The sequence below is a fragment of the Lethenteron reissneri genome, unplaced genomic scaffold (genome assembly GCF_015708825.2).
Source record: "Lethenteron reissneri isolate LAM-NWPU_2019-01 unplaced genomic scaffold, ASM1570882v1 scaffold_1348, whole genome shotgun sequence".
NCBI classification, from domain to species: domain Eukaryota; kingdom Metazoa; phylum Chordata; class Hyperoartia; order Petromyzontiformes; family Petromyzontidae; genus Lethenteron; species Lethenteron reissneri.
In genome coordinates this window covers 55,102-77,047 of record NW_026891056.1, presented here as the reverse complement: position 1 = coordinate 77,047, position 21,946 = coordinate 55,102, and the positions used below count along the sequence as shown (strand labels likewise).

Genomic DNA, 21,946 nt, shown 5'->3' with positions numbered 1-21,946 from the left:
GTGTGTACGGTACAATGATTCGCGTCTGTGAACCGCTATTAAAACGTAAATAACAATGTTTAAAGCACGGCAACGTCACAATGAAAGCTTATAGCCCACGAGTAACATAAACAAATCGTTGCAAGTGCACCAATGTGAACGTGAGAGGGCGAGACATGATGGGTAGTCACCAGGCCTCGCCTCACGTCGGGGGACCACGGCCTCGCCTAGCGACTCCGGCCCAACGAGCCGGGCCTGAGATCCAGGCGAGCGCCGAGGCTGAGGCCTAAACAACCTCACCAAGCTCCCAACATTGATCGTTAAAGAATTAATTATAGATTTTTATTAATTATTTAACGATTAATTTTTGCAAGCGAACAAAATCTAATTGCTCATCAATGCGGCAAAGTCACGTAGGTAAAAAAAATAAAAATTTTAGTTTTGTTAATGTAATGAATGCGAGTGAGTGATGTATGGTGAATGTGGATATCCGTGTGTATCTTGACAGCACGGGCTGGTTACTGGGGAGACAAAGGCGGCCTTCATAGCTGCTGCTGCTGCTACTCGCTAACAGCACTTGCCCCTACAGTCTGTCAAGGCTACACGGGGGATCTTTGTCTTTGTAAGCTACAGTGACGGCCTTCATAGCTGCTGCTGCTGCTACTTGCTAACAGCACTTGCCCCAACAGTCTGTCAAGGCTACACGGGGCATCTTTGTCTTTGTAAGCTACAGTGACGGCCTTCATAGCTGCTGCTGCTACTCGCTAACAGCACTTGCCCCTACAGTCTGTCAAGGCTACACGGGGGATCTTCCCCCCCCCCACCTCGCCACTATGAATAGACGCGAGTTAATTGACGCGTAGGGGTTTTCATCGAAGCCTTTCGCCGACCCGCTGCTGGATGAGGCTGACCTCGAGAGGGGAGATTTGTACTTTTAGTTATTTCGGTAAAGTCACCATGTAGGTAAAAAATGAAATTAATAAAAATAAAATAATAAAATCACGACGTTTCGGAGGCAACACAAGTCTCCGTCATCAGGTGGGACCGTCACAGCCAGATTTGCTGCATCAAGTGAGTCAGGGATTCTAATTATTTTAAATTTCATTTTTTACCTACGTGACTTTACCGAAAGAACCAAGAGTATGAATCCTTGCAGTCACGAAAGCTTCAAATCCAGGGGAGATTTGCTTGACCCCCGCTTCACGTCGCTGGCCAATGCGGCCCGGAGAAAGGCAGGCGACTTTAGACTTCGGAGCTAGAGAAGTGCTCCTGTGCACAACAGCAGTGCTCTCTCTGCAGCCTGTTGAGTACATTGACAGCCGTGAGGCTGCGTGTCTCTCTCATCATCATGGTTTGCTAGGAGATGTTAACTACCTCGCCTGGTACGCAGGAGGTCGTGGGTTCTATCCCAACCCTGACGCTTCTACTGTCTGTTTGGAGTTTTGCGGTGTCTCTCTCCGTGGTCGCGTGAAATTTTCTCCACATTTATAGAATCAACGTCGCGCGTTTGGAGACTATTTGGATGCTCGACGTTTCCACGTGGTCATCATTGTGGGTTTTTTGCTTTTATCATTTTCAATTTGTTATCTTTTTAATTAAACATTTCTATGGACGTGACTTTACCGAAAGAACCAAGAATATAACTCAACTACACTTTTATATTACCAAGCTCAGGGCCCACTGAGTGTCTGTGGCTCTTTTTCACAAGTGACCTCACAGCAAGTTGGTTTCTTGCCCGTCTCTACATCGCCTGAAGGCGCGATAACCCACTTATGCCTGGACTTTCTCCCCCGTGGCTGACTTGATTTTTCAAGGAATTATTTTGTCGCTGGTAGTAGACCGGAGTAGGTATGCATGTGCTCATGTTTGCTGAACTTATTTTGCACCGTACGTAGCCAAGGAGTGCTCATCGGAGTCAGGACCATCGTGACAGGTGTAATGGATGATGATGATGATGCAACAGTGACGTCCACTGTAACACTAATGACGATCACACTCTCTCCGTCTCCACCACAGCATTCACCTGACCAAGTACTGAGACTAAAACGACTTCACCGTCTCCAGCAACGCCTTGGAGAAAGTCCTCGCCGGAGGGGTCAGAGGTCAGCGGTTCAGAGGTCACTCTGCCCGACTCCTCCGTCTCCTGCTGCCGACATCGCGCGTGGGTTCACGATGGCCAGCTGGAGACTGCTTCAAGCGCAGCTGCTGCTGCTGCTGGGCGCAAGCGGTTGGCCTCGCGCAACCGGTACGAGGCTCTGTCTTGTTTTAAAAACTTTTGGCGTCATCTGGTCCAACCCATGTGAGACTAGGCTCTAAGGAAAGCTGTCTCGGGTGTGGACCAATCAACCTCAAGGACAGTGCACATTATCAGAGTTATGTTTTTTGTTTGCATTATGACTGCAGGTATTGTGGTCTATGCAAACATGACTCCTTGTAAAAAGGTGTCAGTTTTGTTGCCAGATAGAAGGGTAAAAAACCAATTATCATATTTTTACTGGCAAATGAGTTTCCCATAGTTTATTGAACCAGTTAAGGCGCCCACTGAGATTTTTATTATATATTATAGCTCTTTGTCAGAAGCGACCTGGTGATCGCAGGTTATAGCTCCACAAAGTGGCTTATTGGCACGTGCACATTTATAGTAGTGGCCAAATACTTTCATCATCATCGTCGTCATCGTCGCGAGACATAAACCGGAGGACCCGGAGAAAAACGAACGCGACCACGGGGAGGGAGACATGCAAACTTCATGTCTACAGCAGGCATCACGGTCAGGATTGAACCCATGAACCTCCTGCAAAGATAGCGACGGAGTGAGATGAGAAAAAAAAACTGATAGAGACGAGACAACAACGTAGTGAATTGAGAAGTGATGTGCATAAGAGAGGGGCGCCGTGGCGGTGAGATGTTGACCACCTCGCCTGGTACACAGGAGGTCGTGGGTTCGATCCCGACCCGGACACCTGCTGCTGTATATTTGGGGTTTGCGTGTCTCTCTCTCTCTCCGTGGTGAGATGTTAACAACCTCGCCTGGTATACAGGAGGCCGTGGGTTCGATCCCGACTCCTGATGCCTGCCGTATATTTGGAGTTTGCCTGTTCTCCCCGTGGTCACGTGGATTTTTCTCCAGGTCCTCCGGGTGTTCGCTGGACATTTAGAATCAACGTGCATTTTAGAGTATTTGGCTGCTATAAATGTCCACACGATAAGCCACGTCGTTGAGCTGTATAGCTCGTTCTCTCTCTGGCAGGGCGAGCGATAGCCGTCAGAGCGCTACAAGTTGAAATCGTTGCTACTGTTGGATTGCAATGGGGGTGTTTGGGTGCTCATTCCAATTGGACATCCTGGAAATCCCACATTGGCGGTGACACTTGTGCATCACAGCAAGCAGCGCCTGGGTTCAAATCCCGACTTGGGCACCTTTCTGCATGGAGTGTGTTCTTGTTGTTGTTTCCAAAGCACGTGCGTACTTTGGACGTCTTTGGCACCGTACGTAGCCCACCGTGCTCATCGGAGTTGTGGGGGAAGGACAACAAACGAAACACAAACTGAAAAATTGGATTCCACCACACAGCAGCAGCAGCAGCAGCGGTAGCAACATCGGCCACTACGGTGAAACCCTGGCAGGACCCTCCTGGACAATAACCCTTGAGACTCTGAGGCGTTTGCTTGGGTAAGCGGCCAATCATAATAACAATGATGATGATGACGATAACGACCTCTTGACCTTGTCCCAGAGGTCGCAACCGGGTACCCGATACCCGTACCCTACCCGATACCCGGCTACCCGTACCCGGTCGGGTACGGGTAGCCGTTTGCGACCCTGGTGCGGCCGGGTACGGGTAGGCCGTGAGTCACTGGTGAGTCACCGTTTGTCACTCATTTCCCAACGTCTTGTCTCTTCTCACAATTCAAGTTCCTAGAATCAACCCACCCGCGCCTGCAACATGGCTTCATCCCAGAGGTCGCAATCGGGTACCCGTACCCGTACCCTACTCGTACCCGGCCGGGTACGGGTAGGGAACGGGTACCCGTTTGCGACCCTGGTGCGGCCGGGTACGGGTACAGCCGGGTACGGGTACGGGTATCGGGTACCCGATTGCGACCCTGGTGTGGCCGGGTACGGGTAAGGAATCAAAACCCGTTTGCGACCTCTGACACAGACCTACACACACCTACACACACCTAAACAGACCTACACACACACAGACGGACCTATACACACACATAACGACCTCTTGACCTTGTCCACCTCCGCCTGTCCGTCCTGTCCGTCGCAGGCTCCGAGTCCCCGGTGCGGCGGGAGCTGTCGTGCGAGGGTCGTCCCGTCGACCTGCGCTGCCCGGGCAGCTACGTCATCGCCGTCAGCTCGGCCTTCTACGGCCGCACCGACGGACAGATCTGCGAGTCCGAGGCGGCCAAGATGCAGAACACGGCCTGCTTGCAGGTCGAGAGCTTCCACATCGTGGCTCGGAGGTGGGCGCCAGTGTCGTGAGCGTGTGTGTGTGTGCACGCGCGAGTGTAGTGTGCGCGTGTGTGTGTGTGTGCACGCACGCGCGCGAGCGTGTGTGTGTGTGTGCACGCGTGTGTGTGTGTGCACGCGTGTGTGTGTGTGCGTGTGTGTTTGTGTGTGTGAGCGTGTGTGTGTGCACGCACGCGCGCGAGCGTGTGTGTGTGTGTGCACGCGTGTGTGTGTGTGCACGCGTGTGTGTGTGTGCGTGTGTGTGTTTGTGTGTGTGTGTGTGCACGCGTGTGAGTGTGTGTGGGAGTGGTCGTGTAGTTGGCACAGTAAGGGGAGGCACAGCCTCTCCCTGTGGTCGCATGGATTTTTCTCTGGCTACAAACGGTGCAAAAGAAAGTCTCCATACATCCATAGAGACCCACAGACTCGGATAGAGACCCATAGACTCACACAGACACCCACAGCCTCAGAGACCCATAGACTCGCATACATACACGTACATACCTCCAACACAGCATGTACACGAACAAACTCGGGGCACCGGCTACGTGTCACAGTGCGCTAACCCACTCGGCCACCGTCTATCCCTGCCCGCCCCCCCTCCCCCCCCAGTAAGAATCATAATAATTATAATGAATATGCCAGTCATTTGATAGCCACAAAGGGCCTGATTCTCATCATCACCCTCTCACAGGAGGGTCCTGCACTGGGGATGCTTGGCCCAGCTGTGGCCGAGAGTCGCGGCACCGGTGTGTGTGTGTCTGTGTGTGTCTGTGTGTCTGTGTGTGTCTGTGTGTGTCTGTGTGTGTGTGTCTGTGTGTGTGTGTCTGTGTGTGTGTGTGTCTATGTGTGTCTGTGTGTGTGTGTCTGTGTGTGTGTGTCTGTGTGTGTCTGTGTGTGTGTGTCTGTGTGTGTCTGTGTGTGTCTGTGTGTCTGTGTGTGTCTGTGTGTGTGTGTCTGTGTGTGTGTGTCTGTGTGTGTCTGTGTGTCTGTGTGTGTCTGTGTGTGTCTGTGTGTCTGTGTGTGTGTGTCTGTGTGTGTGTGTCTGTGTGTGTGTGTGTCTATGTGTGTCTGTGTGTGTCTGTGTGTGTGTGTGTCTGTGTGTGTGTGTGTGTCTGTGTGTGTGTGTCTGTGTGTGTGTCTGTGTGTGTGTGTCTGTGTGTGTGTGTCTGTGTGTGTGTGTGTGTCTGTGTGTGTCTGTGTGTGTCTGTGTGTGTGTCTGTGTGTGTGTGTCTGTGTGGAGGGAGCGGCAGTGTAGCGGTTAGCGCGCTGCGCTATGAACCTGGTGAACCGGGTTCAATTCCCGCTCACGGCCAGCACCAGTGACGATTATCTGAAATGGTCCCGGGCCTCTCCTAGGTCGACTCAGCCTTGGTGCAATGTGTAAACATCGCCACTAGGGAGACAAAGGGCGTGGTGTTGGCCACCCACCCCCTCGTGTGCCGTGCTGGCCTTCATAGGTGCTGGCTAACAGCACTTGCCCCAACAGTCTGTTACAGGCTACACGGGGGATCTTTGTCTTTTGTTTTGTGTGGGCGGGGGGGTTAACGCGCGTGCTCGTTACCCCCCCCCTCCTCCTCTCTACGCCGCTCCGCTCCCCCTGCCCCCCGCAGGTGCAACAACAGGACGTGGTGCCACGTCGTCGCTGGCAACGAGCTGTTTCCGGACCCCTGTCCCGGGACGTACAAGTACCTGGAGGTTTGGTACAAGTGCGTCCCCTACAGTGAGTACTTGCGGAGCGCGCACACGCACACGCACACACACGCACGCACATGCACGCACACGCACGCACACACACGCACGCACACACGCACACACGCACGCACACACACGCACGGACGCACACGCGGGCAAAGATCGCCCCCCCCGTAACGCCCTTTGACAGGCTGTCGGGGCAAGCACCGATGAAGGCTGGTACGGCACATGAGGGGGTGTGAGTGGCCAGCACCACGCCCGGCCGTCTTTGTCTCCCCAGTGCTAGCGATGTTTACGCACTGCACCAGGCAACCGAGGGGAGGCCCATGACAGGTTTAAACAATCGTCACTGATGTTGGGCGTGAGCACGAATTTAACTCGGGTTACCGGGTTCAAAGCTCAGCGTGCTAATCGCTTGCAGTCCACCACTGACCCGTACATTGTTTGCACCTGCGGACTGGAAGATATTCGGTGTGATTACGAAACACACAAACATATGTACCACTCTTAGCTTGAGACATAGCTGATAAAACCAAAGAATTCAATTGTGTGCGCTCACCAAAAGTTATGCAGGTTGTAAATAAATATTTATTATGAAATCGAATCAACGCTTTTCTAACAGTTTTCGGCGTTAATTGACAGCATGGCGATTATGTGACATCGTCATTGCCTTGTTTCGTGTAATTGTTGACCGCATTTCTGGCGTAACTGTCAGCGCTGTGCGTTCATGAGCCTTATAGACTGCATTGATTACAATAGAACTAACACGCTAAATACGAGTACTACAACGTTATTGGAAAATCGTCCTATTGTGAAATTTGATGTCGTATAGTGAAAAAATATTTTGCGGCAATCCCAGTAACAACACCTTCGGTTGAAATTCGTTTAGGCTAGGCCTCAGCGCATCCTGGGAAACCCCACAATCCTCTGCATGCCCGCTGTTTCTGTGCAAAAGCTGAATGGCCTGTGTTCACGACGCTTTCATTTCAGCCAAGTGTTTAACCGACGTGCGACGATGAATCTGTCGATTTATGCCACACACAATAAGCCCCCGATGCACATGCCACGTGTGTGTTTAAGAATCGCGATCGTTCCCTGTGGACATTCGGCTTCGTCAGGCTCTGCTGCGACACAGACGGCACCTATGTTGACACACACCCATCAGTACACGTGTCACGTGAGGTTATATCCGGGTCGTTGACGGATTACAACTCGTCACGATGATTGGCTCTACCGGTCCTGGTCCATAGCCAATGGGGGGAAGCCTAGGGGCGTGGCCCTGACGTGATGGGATGGTGACAGCTGTTTGTAGAGGATTGGTTCTGCTGGCTTTGGCCACAGCCAATGGGGGGACGAGTCAGGGGCGTGGTCCCGGGAGCCTACGATGGAGTCTGGAAGATTCCATGGAGGCTAACCAGGATTGGTGGAAAGGTACCACGTGACCCGGGTATTAAATAGGGGTGGAGACGAACGACACGTGGTCAGAACTGGAACGAACGGAGGAGGAGGCCACGCGAAAACGGGGGTCCAGGCTGCCACGTGGTCTAGCCTGCCACGTGGTCCAGGCTGCCACGTGGTCCAGGCTGCCACGTGGCAGTGCGTCTCTCTCTCTCTCTCTATCCCTCTCACGCTGCCTGTCAGCAGCGTGAAGGAAGTGCTGTAATGAAAAGTGAATAAAGACCGGATTCCAGAAGTCGCTTCAACGACCTTTATTACACACGCATGCAAACGGTGGCGAGATGTTAACTACCTCGCCTGCTATACAGGAGGTCGTGGGTTCGATCCCGACCCTGACGCCTGCTGTATATTTGGAGATTGTGTGTCTCTCATCATCATCACGGTGGCTAGGAGATGTTAACTACCTCGCCTGGTACACAGGAGGTCGTGGGTTCGATCACCAACCTTGACACCTGCTCTATATTTGGAGTCTGCGTGTCTCATCATCATCATCACGGTGGCTAGGAGATGTTAACTACCTCGCCTGCTATACAGGAGGTCGTGGGTTCGATCCCAACCCTGAGGCCTGTATACTTGTGTAATGCGGGCGTAAACGACCTTCCGGAAGTGACGTCATGGGGGGAGGAGTTACGTCACGTGGGGGACAGGGTTCAGGGTTATAAGGGGAGAAACCGGAAGCAGTAGGGAGTGATCGGAGACTGGGGAAAGTGTAAGGCCATGCAGGGCGGAGTGGGGAAGAGAGTGTGGCGAGATCGCCACACACACAGACCTCGAGGATCGGCACCGTCGGCCAGCGGTGACCGACCCCGGGGCTGGAGGAGCAGCGAGGAGGCTGCAGAGAGAGCAGCGGGTCTGCAAGGGTGGAGTTGAGCAGCGGGGGGGGGGGGGTCTGCACGACGAGACAGCAGCGGGTCTGCAAGGAGGGAGTGGGCTACGTGAGCGACAGCAGCCTGGGGGCTGCAGAGCGAAGAGTATATAGGGGAGTGCTGTGAAGTGGGCTACGTAAGCGATAGCAGCCTGGGGCTGCAGAGCGAAGAGTAAGGGGGAGTGCCGTGAGGGAAAAGAGATCGAACCCAAATAAAGGACACAGGACAGAGAGAAGCGTCCGAGTCTTTTATTACACTGGTGTTGGAAGTGTAACGGCATGGCAAAACAACTGAGAAAAAAGATTATTCCGTCTCCGGCATCGGCTTCTTCTTCCGACGACGAAGACCTTCCTCCTACGGTGGACCTGACTCCGACAGATGAGGAGATCCGTGCTGGGACGAGTGCGGGTCCGGGGGTCCAAGAGGTCGTCGCGTCGGCGGACCCGTCTTCACTAAAGAACGTGGATTTAAGATGGAGTCAGATGGCGGAGCAACTTGAAACTCTCAAGAACGTACTTGCACAGTTGTGTGAGCTCGTCACGCCGGGAATGGCGTCTGGGGGAGATGTTGGTGGTCCGCAGGAGCCCGGGTTGTCTTCGCTGTCGCCGCCATCAGCCACGCGGCGTGAGGACGCCATCTTGGGCGTGGCGCACGAGGAAAGGCGGGAAGCCGCCATTTTGGGCTCTTCTCGGCGTAAGGCCGCCATCTTGTCGACACCACGTTGGGACGCCATGTTGAATCTGCCACCCGATGAGTCAGCGGCGTCACTTGCCGACTGTAAAAGAATTCTCCATCGGGGGAGATTGGAGCGCGTTCGCCTGCAGATTTTTGGCAGCGGTACGCACGGCGAGGTGGACTGACGCGGAGGCATTAGAAGTTCTTCCGACTCTTCTCGATGATGAGTCTGTTAGATTCTTCCGCTCCATAAAAGCCGCAAAGAAGAAAACGTTGCGAGGAGTATTCACCGAAATGGCTGACGCTTACGAACCACCGGACGATGCTCATCGCCGGTTTGTGCAACGACAGCGCGCACCCGAGGAGTCTCCGGTGGCGTATAGGGGCGCGGTGCTAGAACTGGCTATGGCTGCATACCCGGAGACGGAGCCTGACCTGCTGGAACCTCTCATCCTGGGAAAGATGCTGGAGCTGTCCCGGGATCTCGGCATTCCTATGCCGGTGTGTGATCATGAGAAGCTCACCTCCCGGGCTGCGGCCAGATGTCTAGATGCCCAGTTCAACCTGCGCCGGTGGAAGCAGGTTACGGCGTGGACGGGGGGGCCTATCGTCGAAGGTGGAGCCTTGGGTTGGGACCCCAAAAAGGCAGTTTTTGTGCCAGACGACAGGGGCCCGCAGGAGCTGTCGGCTGCCGCGACTCCGTGGACGGGCCGAGGGGGGCCGGGGCCACGGGCTGCGCCGCCGACACGGCCGCGTCGGGACGGGGCGTCTGCAGCGCGCCGTAACGACATCGACTGTTTCCGCTGCGGCCGTAAAGGCCATTACGCTCGGGACTGCTGGGCCCGCGTTCCGGGTCCGCCCCAGCAGGAGGCCTCGACTGCGGCCGCTCCAGGAAAGGATTCGCCAGCACAGGCAAGTCGGTGCGCACCAGACACCCGGCAAGGCTTGACACCTCATTCATCACCGTTGTCGTGCGATCCGGGTATTGTTAATAACGGGAGGCCATCGACTGCGCCTTGTCGCTCGGTAACGCAGTGGCGTAAGCTGGCTCGGCGGGTTGTCGCGGCCGCTACCGGTTCGTCCACCGTACCTGGGTCGATACAAGGGGTGGACGTGCGGATTTTGGTAGATTCTGGAGCGTCCGCGACCATTATTTCTGATGTAATATTTCATCTCTTGAACATCCCACCAGAGGCCGTGAGTCCAGCTTACGCTTCCTGCATCGCCGCGAAGGGGGGTAGCATGGGCATTGTGGGCCAGGTGAACGCTAACATCGCTATCGGGGGAGTGTCTGCCTCGGGAATTGTGTTAATTTCGAGGTCTCTTGCGGTTCCTTGTTTGTTAGGGACCGATTTTCTGGCCAGAATGCCCATTCTGATTAGAATTAATGAGAGCTGCATTAAGCTACCGGAAGGCCGAAAAATTGCGTTTTTGCCGTCAGCCTGGGGGCGACCTGATCCTGTCGCCCAGGTGCAGGCGTTGTCCGAGGTGTCTGTTGATATTCCACCTGGCTCACAGATACTCATTCCCTTGCGTTATCGGAAGCCTGTACCTGGTCGTCAAGGAGCGATTGGTGTTTTGTTGTCGCCGTCCGCCGCTATTACGGGTGGATCGGCACTGGTTGGGGCACAAACTATTGTCCGGCCAGACCAACAGCCGTTTTTGCAAGTGCTTAACGCGAGTACCGAAAGCGTGTGTGTGCCGGCGGGTACTGTTGTGGCACATGCCACTACTGCGTTTACAGCTCATGATAATTTGTCCAGCCGGGGAGTTGTTGGAGGTGTTTCGGGGGCCGGAGCTGCAGATGATCGCTGGATCGCTGAATTGTGTGCGGAAAATTCGGTTCTTTCCGGGGAACAACGTTGTGCGATTCGTAAATTATTATTCAGCTATTCTGACGTGTTTAGCTCTGACGATTTGGACTTGGGACGCACCTCGTTGCTTTACCATCATATTGACACAGGGGACGCTGCCCCTATTCGGTTAAACTTGCACCGGATGAGTCCGGCGGAACGCGAGCATGTTCGAGGGGCAGTGGATGACATGTTGGCTGCGGACATAATATCTCCGCCTAACAGCCCATGGGGCGCGCCTGTTGTTTTGGTCAAAAAGAAAGATGGCAAATTGAGATTTTGTGTTGATTTTAGTAAATTAAATAAAGTGTCGGTAGCAGATGCATATCTCCTGCCGCATATGGACGACTCTCTCGATGCCTTGTCGGGGGCGAAGTTTTTCTCGACGCTAGATCTCTCTTCGGGCTTCTGGCAGCTTCCCCTTGATGAGTCCTCGCGAGAAAAAACAGCTTTCCGTACGCCGCAGGGGTTATTCCAATTTAACTGCCTTCCGATGGGGCTGAATGCGGCCCCTGCCACTTTTCAGAGGTTAATGGAGTTGGTATTAACGGGGTTGCAGTGGGAGACGTGTCTTATATATCTAGACGATGTTATCGTCTTCAGCCGCACATTTGACGAGCATTTATCGCGGTTGGAGGCTGTGTTCACCAGGATGCGCTCTGCTAATTTGAAATTTAAGCCTAAGAAATGTCACCTACTGCAACACTCCGTGCGTTACCTGGGGCACATCGTCAGTGTGGATGGGGTGGCCACGGATCCGGACAAGACTGCATGCGTCCGTGACTGGCCAACCCCTGCCACGGTGGGGGATGTGCGTCGGTTTTTGGGGTTCGCCTCATACTATCGGAGGTTTGTTCCAAACTTTTCTACGATCGCGAGGCCCTTGCATCTCCTTACGGGAAAAGGACATAAATTTGCTTGGGGACCGCCAGAGGAGGCGGCGTTTCGAAGCCTACGCGATCTATTGGCTACGGCGCCGACGTTGGACTATCCGGATTTTGAACATCCCTTTATTCTGGATACGGACGCGAGTGACACGGGTATTGGGGCGGTGTTGTCTCAGTCCAAGGGTGGTGTGGAACGCGTGGTGGCGTATGGTAGCCGGGTTTTGTCTCCAGCTGAGACCCGCTATTGCGTCACACGCAGGGAACTTTTGGCTATTGTTTTTTTTCTCCGCCAATTTCGACCGTACTTGTACGGTCGTTCGTTTATTGTTCGCACGGATCACGCGGCCTTGCAGTATGCGCTTAAAATGGACCAACCATCCGGCCAGCTGGCGCGGTGGTTGGACACGCTGCAGGAATTTTCCTTCCAAATTCACCATCGGAAGGGAGTGCGTCACGCTAATGCGGACGCACTTTCCAGGCTGCCGCAGCGATCCCCTTGCGCGTGTGCGTCGGGGACGCATAGGTGTGGCCCGATTCAGCACCCCCCTCAGCCTGTCGCGTTGGCAGTCGAGGTGCCTGAAGCTCCGCTTGAGCCGGGGCCGGCTGATGGGGGACCGGCTGATGGCATTTTACATCTTCCGAGGTCCGTGTGGATCCGCGAACAAATGTTGGATGATTCTTTGGTGACATTACGTAAGCGGCCAGTGAAGGGAGAGGGGGGTGTGCCGGAAACTGCTCTCCGTGATGGCTTGCTGATGTGGAGGGAAGGGATACAGGAACGCTGGCGTCTTGTTGTACCGGCATCATTGCGGTACGAATTGATTAGAACTCTGCATTGTGACACGCTTTTACATCTGGGAGTGCAGAAGACCCTATTGACGCTGCAGCGAGATTACTATTGGCACGGCATGACGACGGATGTCGTCGGACACGTTCGTGCGTGTCCCGATTGTGCCCGCCGTAAGCCACCTAAACATCCATATGTGCCGCCTATACAATCTATTCAAGTGTCTCGAGTTAATGAGTTGGTGGCGTTAGATATTTTGGGACCCTTTCCGCCATCCGCTAGGGGAAATAAATATTTGCTGGTAGGGGTGGAGTACCTCTCCCGCTGGCCGATGGCCTGGCCCTTGCCTGACCAGTCAGCGGCGTCTATCACAGACGCCTTTCTTTTTGGGTATGTTATGGACAAGGGGGCGCCGGAGAGACTCCTTACGGACCAAGGCCGGAATTTTTCGTCTAAATTGTTGGGGGAGGTGTGTGCGGCTCTTGGAACAAAGAAAATTCGGACATCTCCCTACCACCCGCAAACGGATGGTATGGTGGAACGGCTAAATAGGACTCTGTCCACCATGTTGTGCCATACGGTTAGTGAAAAACAATCGGATTGGGATTTGCATATCCCTGGGGTGCTTTCTGCGTACCGAATGACGCCGCACGCGGCTACAGGATATTCGCCGTTTTTTCTTATGTACGGTCGTGAAAACGTACCGGCGATTAATGAACAGTTGGGAACCGGAATGAGGGGACCTGCCAAGCCTCTGCCTGACTATATTCAGGACACCGTTCGCCGAGTCACTGTGGCGCGGGAAGGGGCCCGCGTGGCTACGGCCAAAGCCCAGGCTCGGAATGAGAGGTGTGCGCGCCGTTCAAAAGGGGAATGCCCCTGGAAACCGGGGGACCTGGCCTGGCTTCATTGTCCATAGGTGCGGCCAGGTACCTCTCCTAAGTTACACAAACCATGGCAGGGCCCGGTTCGCCTCATTGAGGTTCCCAACCCACAGTCGGCGCGTGTTCGGTTTGGATCTCGGCGTTGGTTCGTCCACACATCTCGGTTGAAACCATACGTGGCCCCTCGACCTGATGCGTCATCTCCTGAGATTGCCTTGCCGGGGTCTGTTGCTGCCGACGCGCCTTTGCCTGTGCCTGCTGACCTTGCAAGAGCGCCTGTTGTGCCTTTTACAGACGAGCCGGCCGTAACGTGGCAGGGGAAAGACGACTCAGCTCGGGGTGCGCCTAACACGGCTGCGGAACCTTTGAGGCCCGCAGCCCTTCCAACCCCGCCGCGGACGCGATTTCGGGACGCCCCTGATGCTGCGCCGGCAAGATTGGGGGACCGGGACGTTGCCAGGCTTCCAATAACGACAGACGTACTTCAACCTGTCGCTCTTAAGACCCTGCCACGTTCTCGTTCGGCGGGAGGGCCGCCGACCGTCCGGGACGGTCCGGCGACCCGCACCCGCTCAAAATCCCTCACATTTCGTTAAATATTGTGTTGTGTTCTTGTTCTTCGATATAATATTGTGTGTTCTGTGTCCTTTTTGTTTTTTTGTATACGGTCGTGTTCGCTCGCATTATTGTTGGAGTTGTGTTCAGCCGAGGTCGGCTGGATTTTCTCTACGGGGGAGGGTGGTGTAATGCGGGCGTAAACGACCTTCCGGAAGTGACATCATGGGGGGAGGAGTTACGTCACGTGGGGGACAGGGTTCAGGGTTATAAGGGGAGAAACCGGAAGCAGTAGGGAGTGATCGGAGACTGGGGAAAGTGTAAGGCCACGCAGGGTGGAGTGGGGAAGAGAGAGTGTGGCGAGATCGCCACACACACAGACCTCGAGGATCAGCACCGTCGGCCAGCGGTGACCGACCCCGGGGCTGGAGGAGCAGCGAGCAGGCTGCAGAGAGAGCAGCGGGTCTGCAAGGGTGGAGTTGAGCAGCGGGGGGGGGGGTCTGCACGACGAGACAGCAGCGGGTCTGCAAGGAGGGAGTGGGCTACGTGAGCGACAGCAGCCTGGGGGCTGCCGAGCGAAGAGTATATAGGGGAGTGCTGTGAAGTGGGCTACGTGAGCGGTAGCAGCCTGGGGCTGCAGAGCGAAGAGTAAGGGGGAGTGCCGTGAGGGAAAAGAGATCGAACCCAAATAAAGGACACAGGACAGAGAGAAGCGTCCGAGTCTTTTATTACACTTGGAAGCTTGCATGTTCTCCCCCCGCGGTCGTGTGGAGTGCTCTCCGGGTCCTCCAGTTTTTCCCTCCGCGTTTAGAATCGACGTCGCGTGTTTCGAGTACTCGGACACCGCTGTACATTTCCACGTGATAAGTCACTTTCATTGAGCTGCCATTGTGTGCGGCGAGGTTGCTTCTGCAAAAGAGTTACATAGCTCAGTTGGCCTTTTATAGTATATCGACTAGGGAGCAGCCGCGAATGATGCTTGACCCGACTGTCCGTCCATCCGTTCGTTCGTCTGTCCCCCGTTCCCCGTGGCAGTCTTCCCCTGCCCGGGCAGCATCCGCCTTGTTGGCGAGGCCTTGCACCTCCTGCAGGCGAAGCAGAAGGCCGGCTCGTGGTGCCGCGACCCGCTGCGTGCCGACGGCAAGGTGTACTTCATGCCGTGGATGCCCTACCGCACCAAGAGGCTCGTGGAATACGCCTCCCTCCAGGACATCGCGGCCAGGCTGCCGCTCACCAACTACCAGCTGCCGCACCGAGTGGACGGCACGGGCTTCGTGGTGTACGACGGAGCCGTGTTCTTTAACAAGGTCGGTGCCCGGCGCGGCGGAGAGATGTTGGCCACTTGATTTAGAATCCACGCGCATTTAGAGCGTTTGGCTGCTGTTACGTCGCCACGTGATAAGCCACTTGGTTGAGCTCTCATTTTGTGTGGTGAGCTGCAATTGCCAGGTCGTCGGCATACATAACGTGGTTGACCAATAGGGAGCCTAAATGTTTTTAACCGGCGAAGATGTTCCATTAGGGGGGTGCACGTTTCGCAAGCGTAGAGAAGGGAGGAAATTACCGTGGCCGAGAAGACCTGAAGCTTCATGCGGAGCGAGAGACCAGGTAGCTTCCACACAGCGTAATGCAGCCGATGAAAAGATAATGACGCTCGACTGATTTGGAGTGAGACCTCTGCTGTTAAGCTGGAGCCGGTCATGAGCACACTGGCCAGGTATGGGAAACTCTCCACTCTCTACACAACTGCCGCATCACCGATTGTGAGTTATGGGAGTGGATTGTCCGATGGTACAAAATACCCAGGCAGGTGCTTGGTTTTGGTGGGGCTGATGGTAAGGTCCCACCTTTTAGTGGCAAGTTCCAGGTTCAGCAGCAGTGCCTCCAACTCCACCTCTGAGTGAGCAGCAATCACCAGAGCATCGGCATACATAACATGGTTGACCAATAGGGGTCTATACCTTGACCGCACCCGGGCATCGATCAGCCTCCCATTGTATCTGTACCAGATGGAAATTCCTCCGGTACAGCTAGTGAAGGCTTCACGAACTACGTGGTCGAAATAGATGTTAAATCATGTTGGAGCCAGAGGACATCCCTGTCGCACCCCAAGGTGTACAGGGAATGGCTCTGACTCCTGGCCACGTAGTTTTACCCGGGCCAGCTCACCATCATGAAGGTCCTTAATGAGCGTGAGCAGAGGGTCAGGCACTCCGAAAGCACGAAGAACAACCCAGAGCCCAGGCCTACTGATGGCATCATAGGCCTTGACCAGGTCAATGAAGCAGAGATGTAGGTCTTGTTGGAATTCCCTACACTTCTGCTGTAGTAGACGGACAAAAAATATGGCATCTGTGTAGGACCGCCCTTTCATGAAACCACATTGGGGCTCCGCAAGCCTCTCCTCAGCGTGCCTAGCAAGGCGATGTTGAATAATCCTTGCCAAGACCTTTCCCGGCACACTGAGGAGTGAGATGCCCCTGTAGTTGTTACAGTCTGTGCGGTCCCCCTTCTTAAAGAGGGGGACCACCAGGGCATCCTTCCAATCCTGCGGAATCCGTCCAGTGGTCCCGACTGTTGTTATGATGTCATATAGGGTAGTCTGTGCACAAACGCCACCCTCCCTAAGCATTTCGCTTGGGAGATGATCTGTGCCTTTCCTGGTCTCAGACTCTGGATCGCCTTCAGTACTTCCTCAACGGATGGCACCTCAGCCAGCCACTCACAGGGGGTGAATTCCTCCTCCAATATTTGAGGCACCGTTGCCTCAGCAAGGTCATCCGCACTTTGTCCCATGATGTTTTCCAGGCTGAGGGATTTCCCCTCCTCCATGACCTCAGAAATGCTCAGCAAATCTGCAAACCTGTTCCTGGGGGTCTGAGATTGGATCATCGTTCTTTCCCCTAACGATGGTAATAGGTGTGGCGCTGCAGGTTACTTTTTGATCGAGTTAAATAGTGATTTGTGATCGCGGGCCATTGAGCAGCACCTATGATGGCCGGCGCAGCGTACGAGGGGGTGCTGTGGCCAACACCACCACGCCCGGATGTTTCACACTCACACCTTCACCCACTCATACACGCACACACTCCCACTCTCCTCTCTCACTCTCACCTTTCCTCTCCCCACCGCCTCTCCCTCCCTCTCCCTCACACACTCACCCACCTCTCCGACACACACACACACGCTCACCTGACCTCCCCCTCGCAGGAGCGAACGCGCAGAATCGTCAAGTTCGACCTGGGCACGCGTGTCAAGAGCGGCGAGGCGGTCGTCCCCAACGCCAACTACTACGACACGTCGCCCTACCGCTGGGGCGGCAAGTCCGACATCGACCTGGCGGCCGACGAGAACGGCCTGTGGGTCATCTACGCCACGGAGCAGAACGAGGGGCGCGTGGTAGTGAGCCGCTTCAACCCGTACACGCTGCGCGTCGAGGCCTCTTTTGAGACGGCCTACGACAAGCGCTCGGCCTCCGACGCCTTCATGGCGTGCGGCGTCCTCTACGTCCTGCGCTCCACTTACGAGGATGACGGCGACGGAGCGGCGAACGGCACCGCAGGAGGAGGAGGGGTGGGGGGGGGGACGAGCGACCGCATCGATTACGTGTACGACACCAACTCGCGACGGGATGCACGCGTCTCCATCCCGTTCCCCAACCCGTTCCAGTTCATCACGTCGGTGCAGTACAACCCGCACGACGGCGCCCTCTACGTGTGGAACAACCACCACGTGCTGCGCTACACGCTGCACTTCGCCCCGCTGGATCCCACTGCAGGTGAGCGGAAGGGTGAGGCGGCGGCGTGGGGGTGGGTTGGAGGAGTGGGGGGAGGTCGTGGGTTCGATCCCGACCCTGACGACTGTTGCTGTATATTTGGGGTTTGCGTGTCTCTCTCTCTCTCCGTGGTGAGATGTTGACCACCTCGCCTGGTATACAGCAGGTCGTTGGTTCGATTCCGACCCTGATGCCTGCTGTTGTATATTTGGGGTTTGCTTGTCTCTCTCTCTCTCTCCGTGGTGAGATGTTAACTACCTCACCTGGTGTACAGGAGGTCGTGGGTTCGATCCTGACCCCGACAATGCCTGTATATTTGCAGTTTGCGGTGTCGCTTTCCCTGTGGTCGCATGGATTTGGGTACGAGGTGGCTGGGCATGCGGGCTACATGACCCAGCCAATGGAGCCTTGCCTGCCGGAGGAGCTCAGCGACGGGACTGTGTCCGGATCTTTCAAGGATCTGTGAGCTCCTCACACAATCCAGCCTGGTTAAACCCAACATAGATTGTAAGCAGGCCAGCCTGCATGTTTCAAACCAGCACAGATATTCCATTAGAGCGGTGCACAATTTGCAAGCATAGAGAAGGGAGTTTAGTTGGTTGTCAACAGACACTCGCTATTGCATTCACATTCGTCACAACGACTCAAAAGTGATTTTCCTGCTCAGAAAGAGCGTTGAGGCATGTGCGCTCATCTCCCGCTTACAACCCTGAGCCAGCGGTGGGAATTCCACCTTCCTATGGCGGGGACAAGTCTATCGCACAGGACAGTGTAATTCCATTCAGAGTGAGTGATTAAATCCAGCTGCTCGTTCAAAACTGACCAGAGGGTAGGAATACCTTTTGAACCAGAGGTAGGACCCATCTGTGGCCTGTGGCTTCACTTCACAAGGCACACAGCCGCATGAGGCCAACTACAGACGATTGTTATCCATCGCCGTGGGCAGTTTTTCTTCGTGGCACTAATCGTCTAAACGACGCAGGGCTCTCAAGTCGCTCCCATCACCGCCTCGTCTTGTTTTCTGTGTGCAGCAACTTCACTCAGGGTGACCTCGTAAGAGTAAAACTCTTAAATTGGGGCATGGGTTCGAAATCAACCCTGATGTCTGCTGTATATTTGGAGTTTGCGTGTTCTCTCTGGTCGTGTGGATTCTTCTTCGTGTTCTTTGGTGTTTCCCTCCACATTTAGAATCAACATCAACGCGTTCAGAGTGTTTGGCTGCTATAAATCTCCACGTGACAATGAGCCACTTCGTTGAGCTATTAAGCATATAAATGTTATACTATTTGTTATTATACACTGTACCATTGACCGTCATGTCAATGGGTGAATATTGGGGGAGAAAACTTGCAGCGGAGCAAAGAATCCATTCCCTTCGGAGAATACAATGCCAGTGAGTGGAACGCGGTCTGAAAGTCACCGTAAATGTGAACACAATCAGTTAAGATCCTAAATGGTTTATTACGTCCTTCCAATGATTGCTAAGCCAGAATCCATCTTCTCGGTTGAAATTGTCTCTGTGTTTGTATATGTGGATAGCCTCATGAACGAATGTCTCATGATAGCCAGTTGGCTTGCAGACAACCTCTGTCTTGGAGAAGTCAATGTCATGTGAGCCCACTGAATTGTAACAGTGATCTGCCACGGCTGAGGGGTTTGTCCTACCGTGTTTCAGGTCTGCTTTATGTTCATGGATGCGGTCCGAGACATGTCGTTTGGTTTCTCCAATGTAACTGCTAACAAAGAGGCAACTTAGTTTGTAGACGCTAGGGTACTGTATGTCTGGAACCACATCTTTTACAGACGGGACCAGATCATGGATTTTATGTACTGTGTTGAATCGGACCTGGATCTTGTGTTTAATCAGGATTTTGGAGATTTTATTTGTGACCCCAGCAATGTAGGGTAAGGTGATTGTCTTGAAAGGCTCCTCAACAGGATTCTTCTTGATGGTTGGAGTGATGGCCTTGCGGATTGTGTAGTCGGAGTAACCATTAGCCTTAAGAGCTTGGCGTACGTGTTTGAGTTCACTGGCAATGTGATCCGGGTCGGAAATGCATTGGGCTCTATGGTATAGAGTCTTGATGAGGGAATTCTTCTGGGGATGGATTGTGGTGGAAATCCGGTTTTAGGTAAGCATCCAGTATGGGTGGCTTTCCTGTAGACAGAGTGGCTCATTGAACCATCAGGTCTCCTTTTAATTAGGACATCCAAAAAGGGTAGCTTGCCATCTTTTTCGACTTCCAGTGGTGAATCTGATGGCTGGGTGTATGGAATTGATGTGGTCGAGAAATTGGTTTAGAGCAGGTCCGGCCATGTGGCCAGATGACAAAAGTGTCATCTACGTACATCTTCATAAGGTCGGGCGTAGAGTGGCAGTCTGGATGGCGTCAGTCTCAAATTTCTCCATGAAGATGTTGGCTACAACCGGAGATAGGGGGAGCCCATTGGGGTGCCCTCAGTTTGCTTGTAGAAAGTTCCATTCCAGGTGAAGTATGTATTGGTTAAGCAGTGTCTCACCAGGGGGGGTACCCCAGCATTCAGTCCTTGATGAACCAAGTCTTCAATGATCGCGATGGTGTCAGGTACAGGAACTTTGGTGAATAAGGAAACCACATCAAAACTGACAAGCAGGTCGTCTGGGGACAGGGCAATCCCCTTGATTGTCGATACCAGGTCAGTAGAGTTTAGTACCGCAGAGGTGGTTTTTCCAGTGAGAGGCCGTAGGATTTCAGACAAAAAACGAGCCAGTTTATAGGTGGGGGAGTTGATAGTAGAGACAATGGGACGAAGAGGTGTATCTTCTTATGTATCTTTGGCAAGCCGTATAATCTTGGTGGCCTGGCTGCAGAATGTTTCAACGAGAACTGTTTGGTCTGATCAATTAATGCGGTTGAATCAGAAATGATTTGTTTGGTTTTAGAGACGAGGCTGTTGGTGGGGTCTCTTTTTATTTTTGTATAGCTGCCATTGTTGAGTAGTTCTTGGATTTTATAGTTGTATTCTGTTTTGTCCATGATGACAGTGGCATTGCCTTTGTCGGCTGAGAGGATGACAATGTCATCCCTCTTTTTTATTGAGCTAATTCAAAACGCTCATCTTTGCTGATGTTGCTAGCTGGCATCTTAGCATTTTTGAGAGTTGCAGAGATTTCAGATCTTGCTACGTCTGCAGCGATGGACTCAGGCCCTTGAAGCTACATCTACTCTAGCAATTATATCATTAACTGGTATGTGTCTAGGTGTGACTGCAAAGTTTAGTCCTTTAGCTAAAACGGATTTCAGACCTTCAGAATAGACTGTTACTGCGATTAATTACGACTTTGTTAACATCTAGCTTGTTAATGTGTGGGTCCGGTTCCTTGTTTGAGAGGCGGTTGAATTTGGAAATCAAGTTGTCCTTACATTTGGTCGACATAGCGGCAGCTGACGAGGCAGTCATTTTTTCTACATGTTCCCAATCCGATGCGGACATTGTTGCACTCAAAGATAAGTGTGATTTGTAGAGTGTCTTGTCTAACTGATCTAGATCGGTGCGCGTAAGTCTGATTTTCGCTGAGATAAGAGCTAAGCTAGTTCTAGGCAGAATTCGTTTAGCATTAGAAAGTTACAGCAGCAGATGTTAGTGTAATGCGTTTCGTAATACCTTAGAGTCGCGGCATCTCTTCAGAAAGGTGAGAGACTCGATTAGCTGAGCCTTCCTATCCCGGAGCTTGTTGAAGGATCTCAAAGTTATGTGGAAATCCTCCCCCGTAGAGGCGGTTTAAATTTCGATTTAAAGCTTTTCGTGACTGCAGGGAATAATCTTCTTGGTTATTTCGGTAAAGTCACGTAGAAGGAAGTAATAAAATAATAAAACAAAACATAACAAAATAATATAATTCTCACGACGTTTCGGCCCAAACGCAAGCAGCCGTCCTCAGGTGTAGAATGAAACACCACCAAGCTAGGAGCGTATATATAAGCTGGGTTGGAGGGGGGGAGGTGGGAAGAAGAGCGCCATTAACAACATAATTTGCATATCAAGAGGAATTTAGCATATGAAAAATGCATAGGAAGTGGACGGAGGGG

The 21,946-nt window shown here is 53.3% G+C and overlaps 1 protein-coding gene across 1 annotated transcript in view; it reads left to right on the top strand.

The window, feature by feature from the left end:
- Window positions 1-21,946, top strand: part of LOC133362042 (adhesion G protein-coupled receptor L3-like) — a 45,535-nt gene continuing 23,589 nt past the window's right edge. The window contains exons 1-6 of the mRNA XM_061581013.1: window positions 1-9; window positions 1,996-2,224; window positions 4,260-4,455; window positions 6,055-6,164; window positions 15,137-15,408; window positions 17,312-17,879. Of these exons, the coding sequence (XP_061436997.1) occupies window positions 2,152-2,224; window positions 4,260-4,455; window positions 6,055-6,164; window positions 15,137-15,408; window positions 17,312-17,879 (1,219 nt within the window). The 5' untranslated portion in view covers window positions 1-9; window positions 1,996-2,151. The remainder of the gene's footprint in view (window positions 10-1,995; window positions 2,225-4,259; window positions 4,456-6,054; window positions 6,165-15,136; window positions 15,409-17,311; window positions 17,880-21,946) is intronic.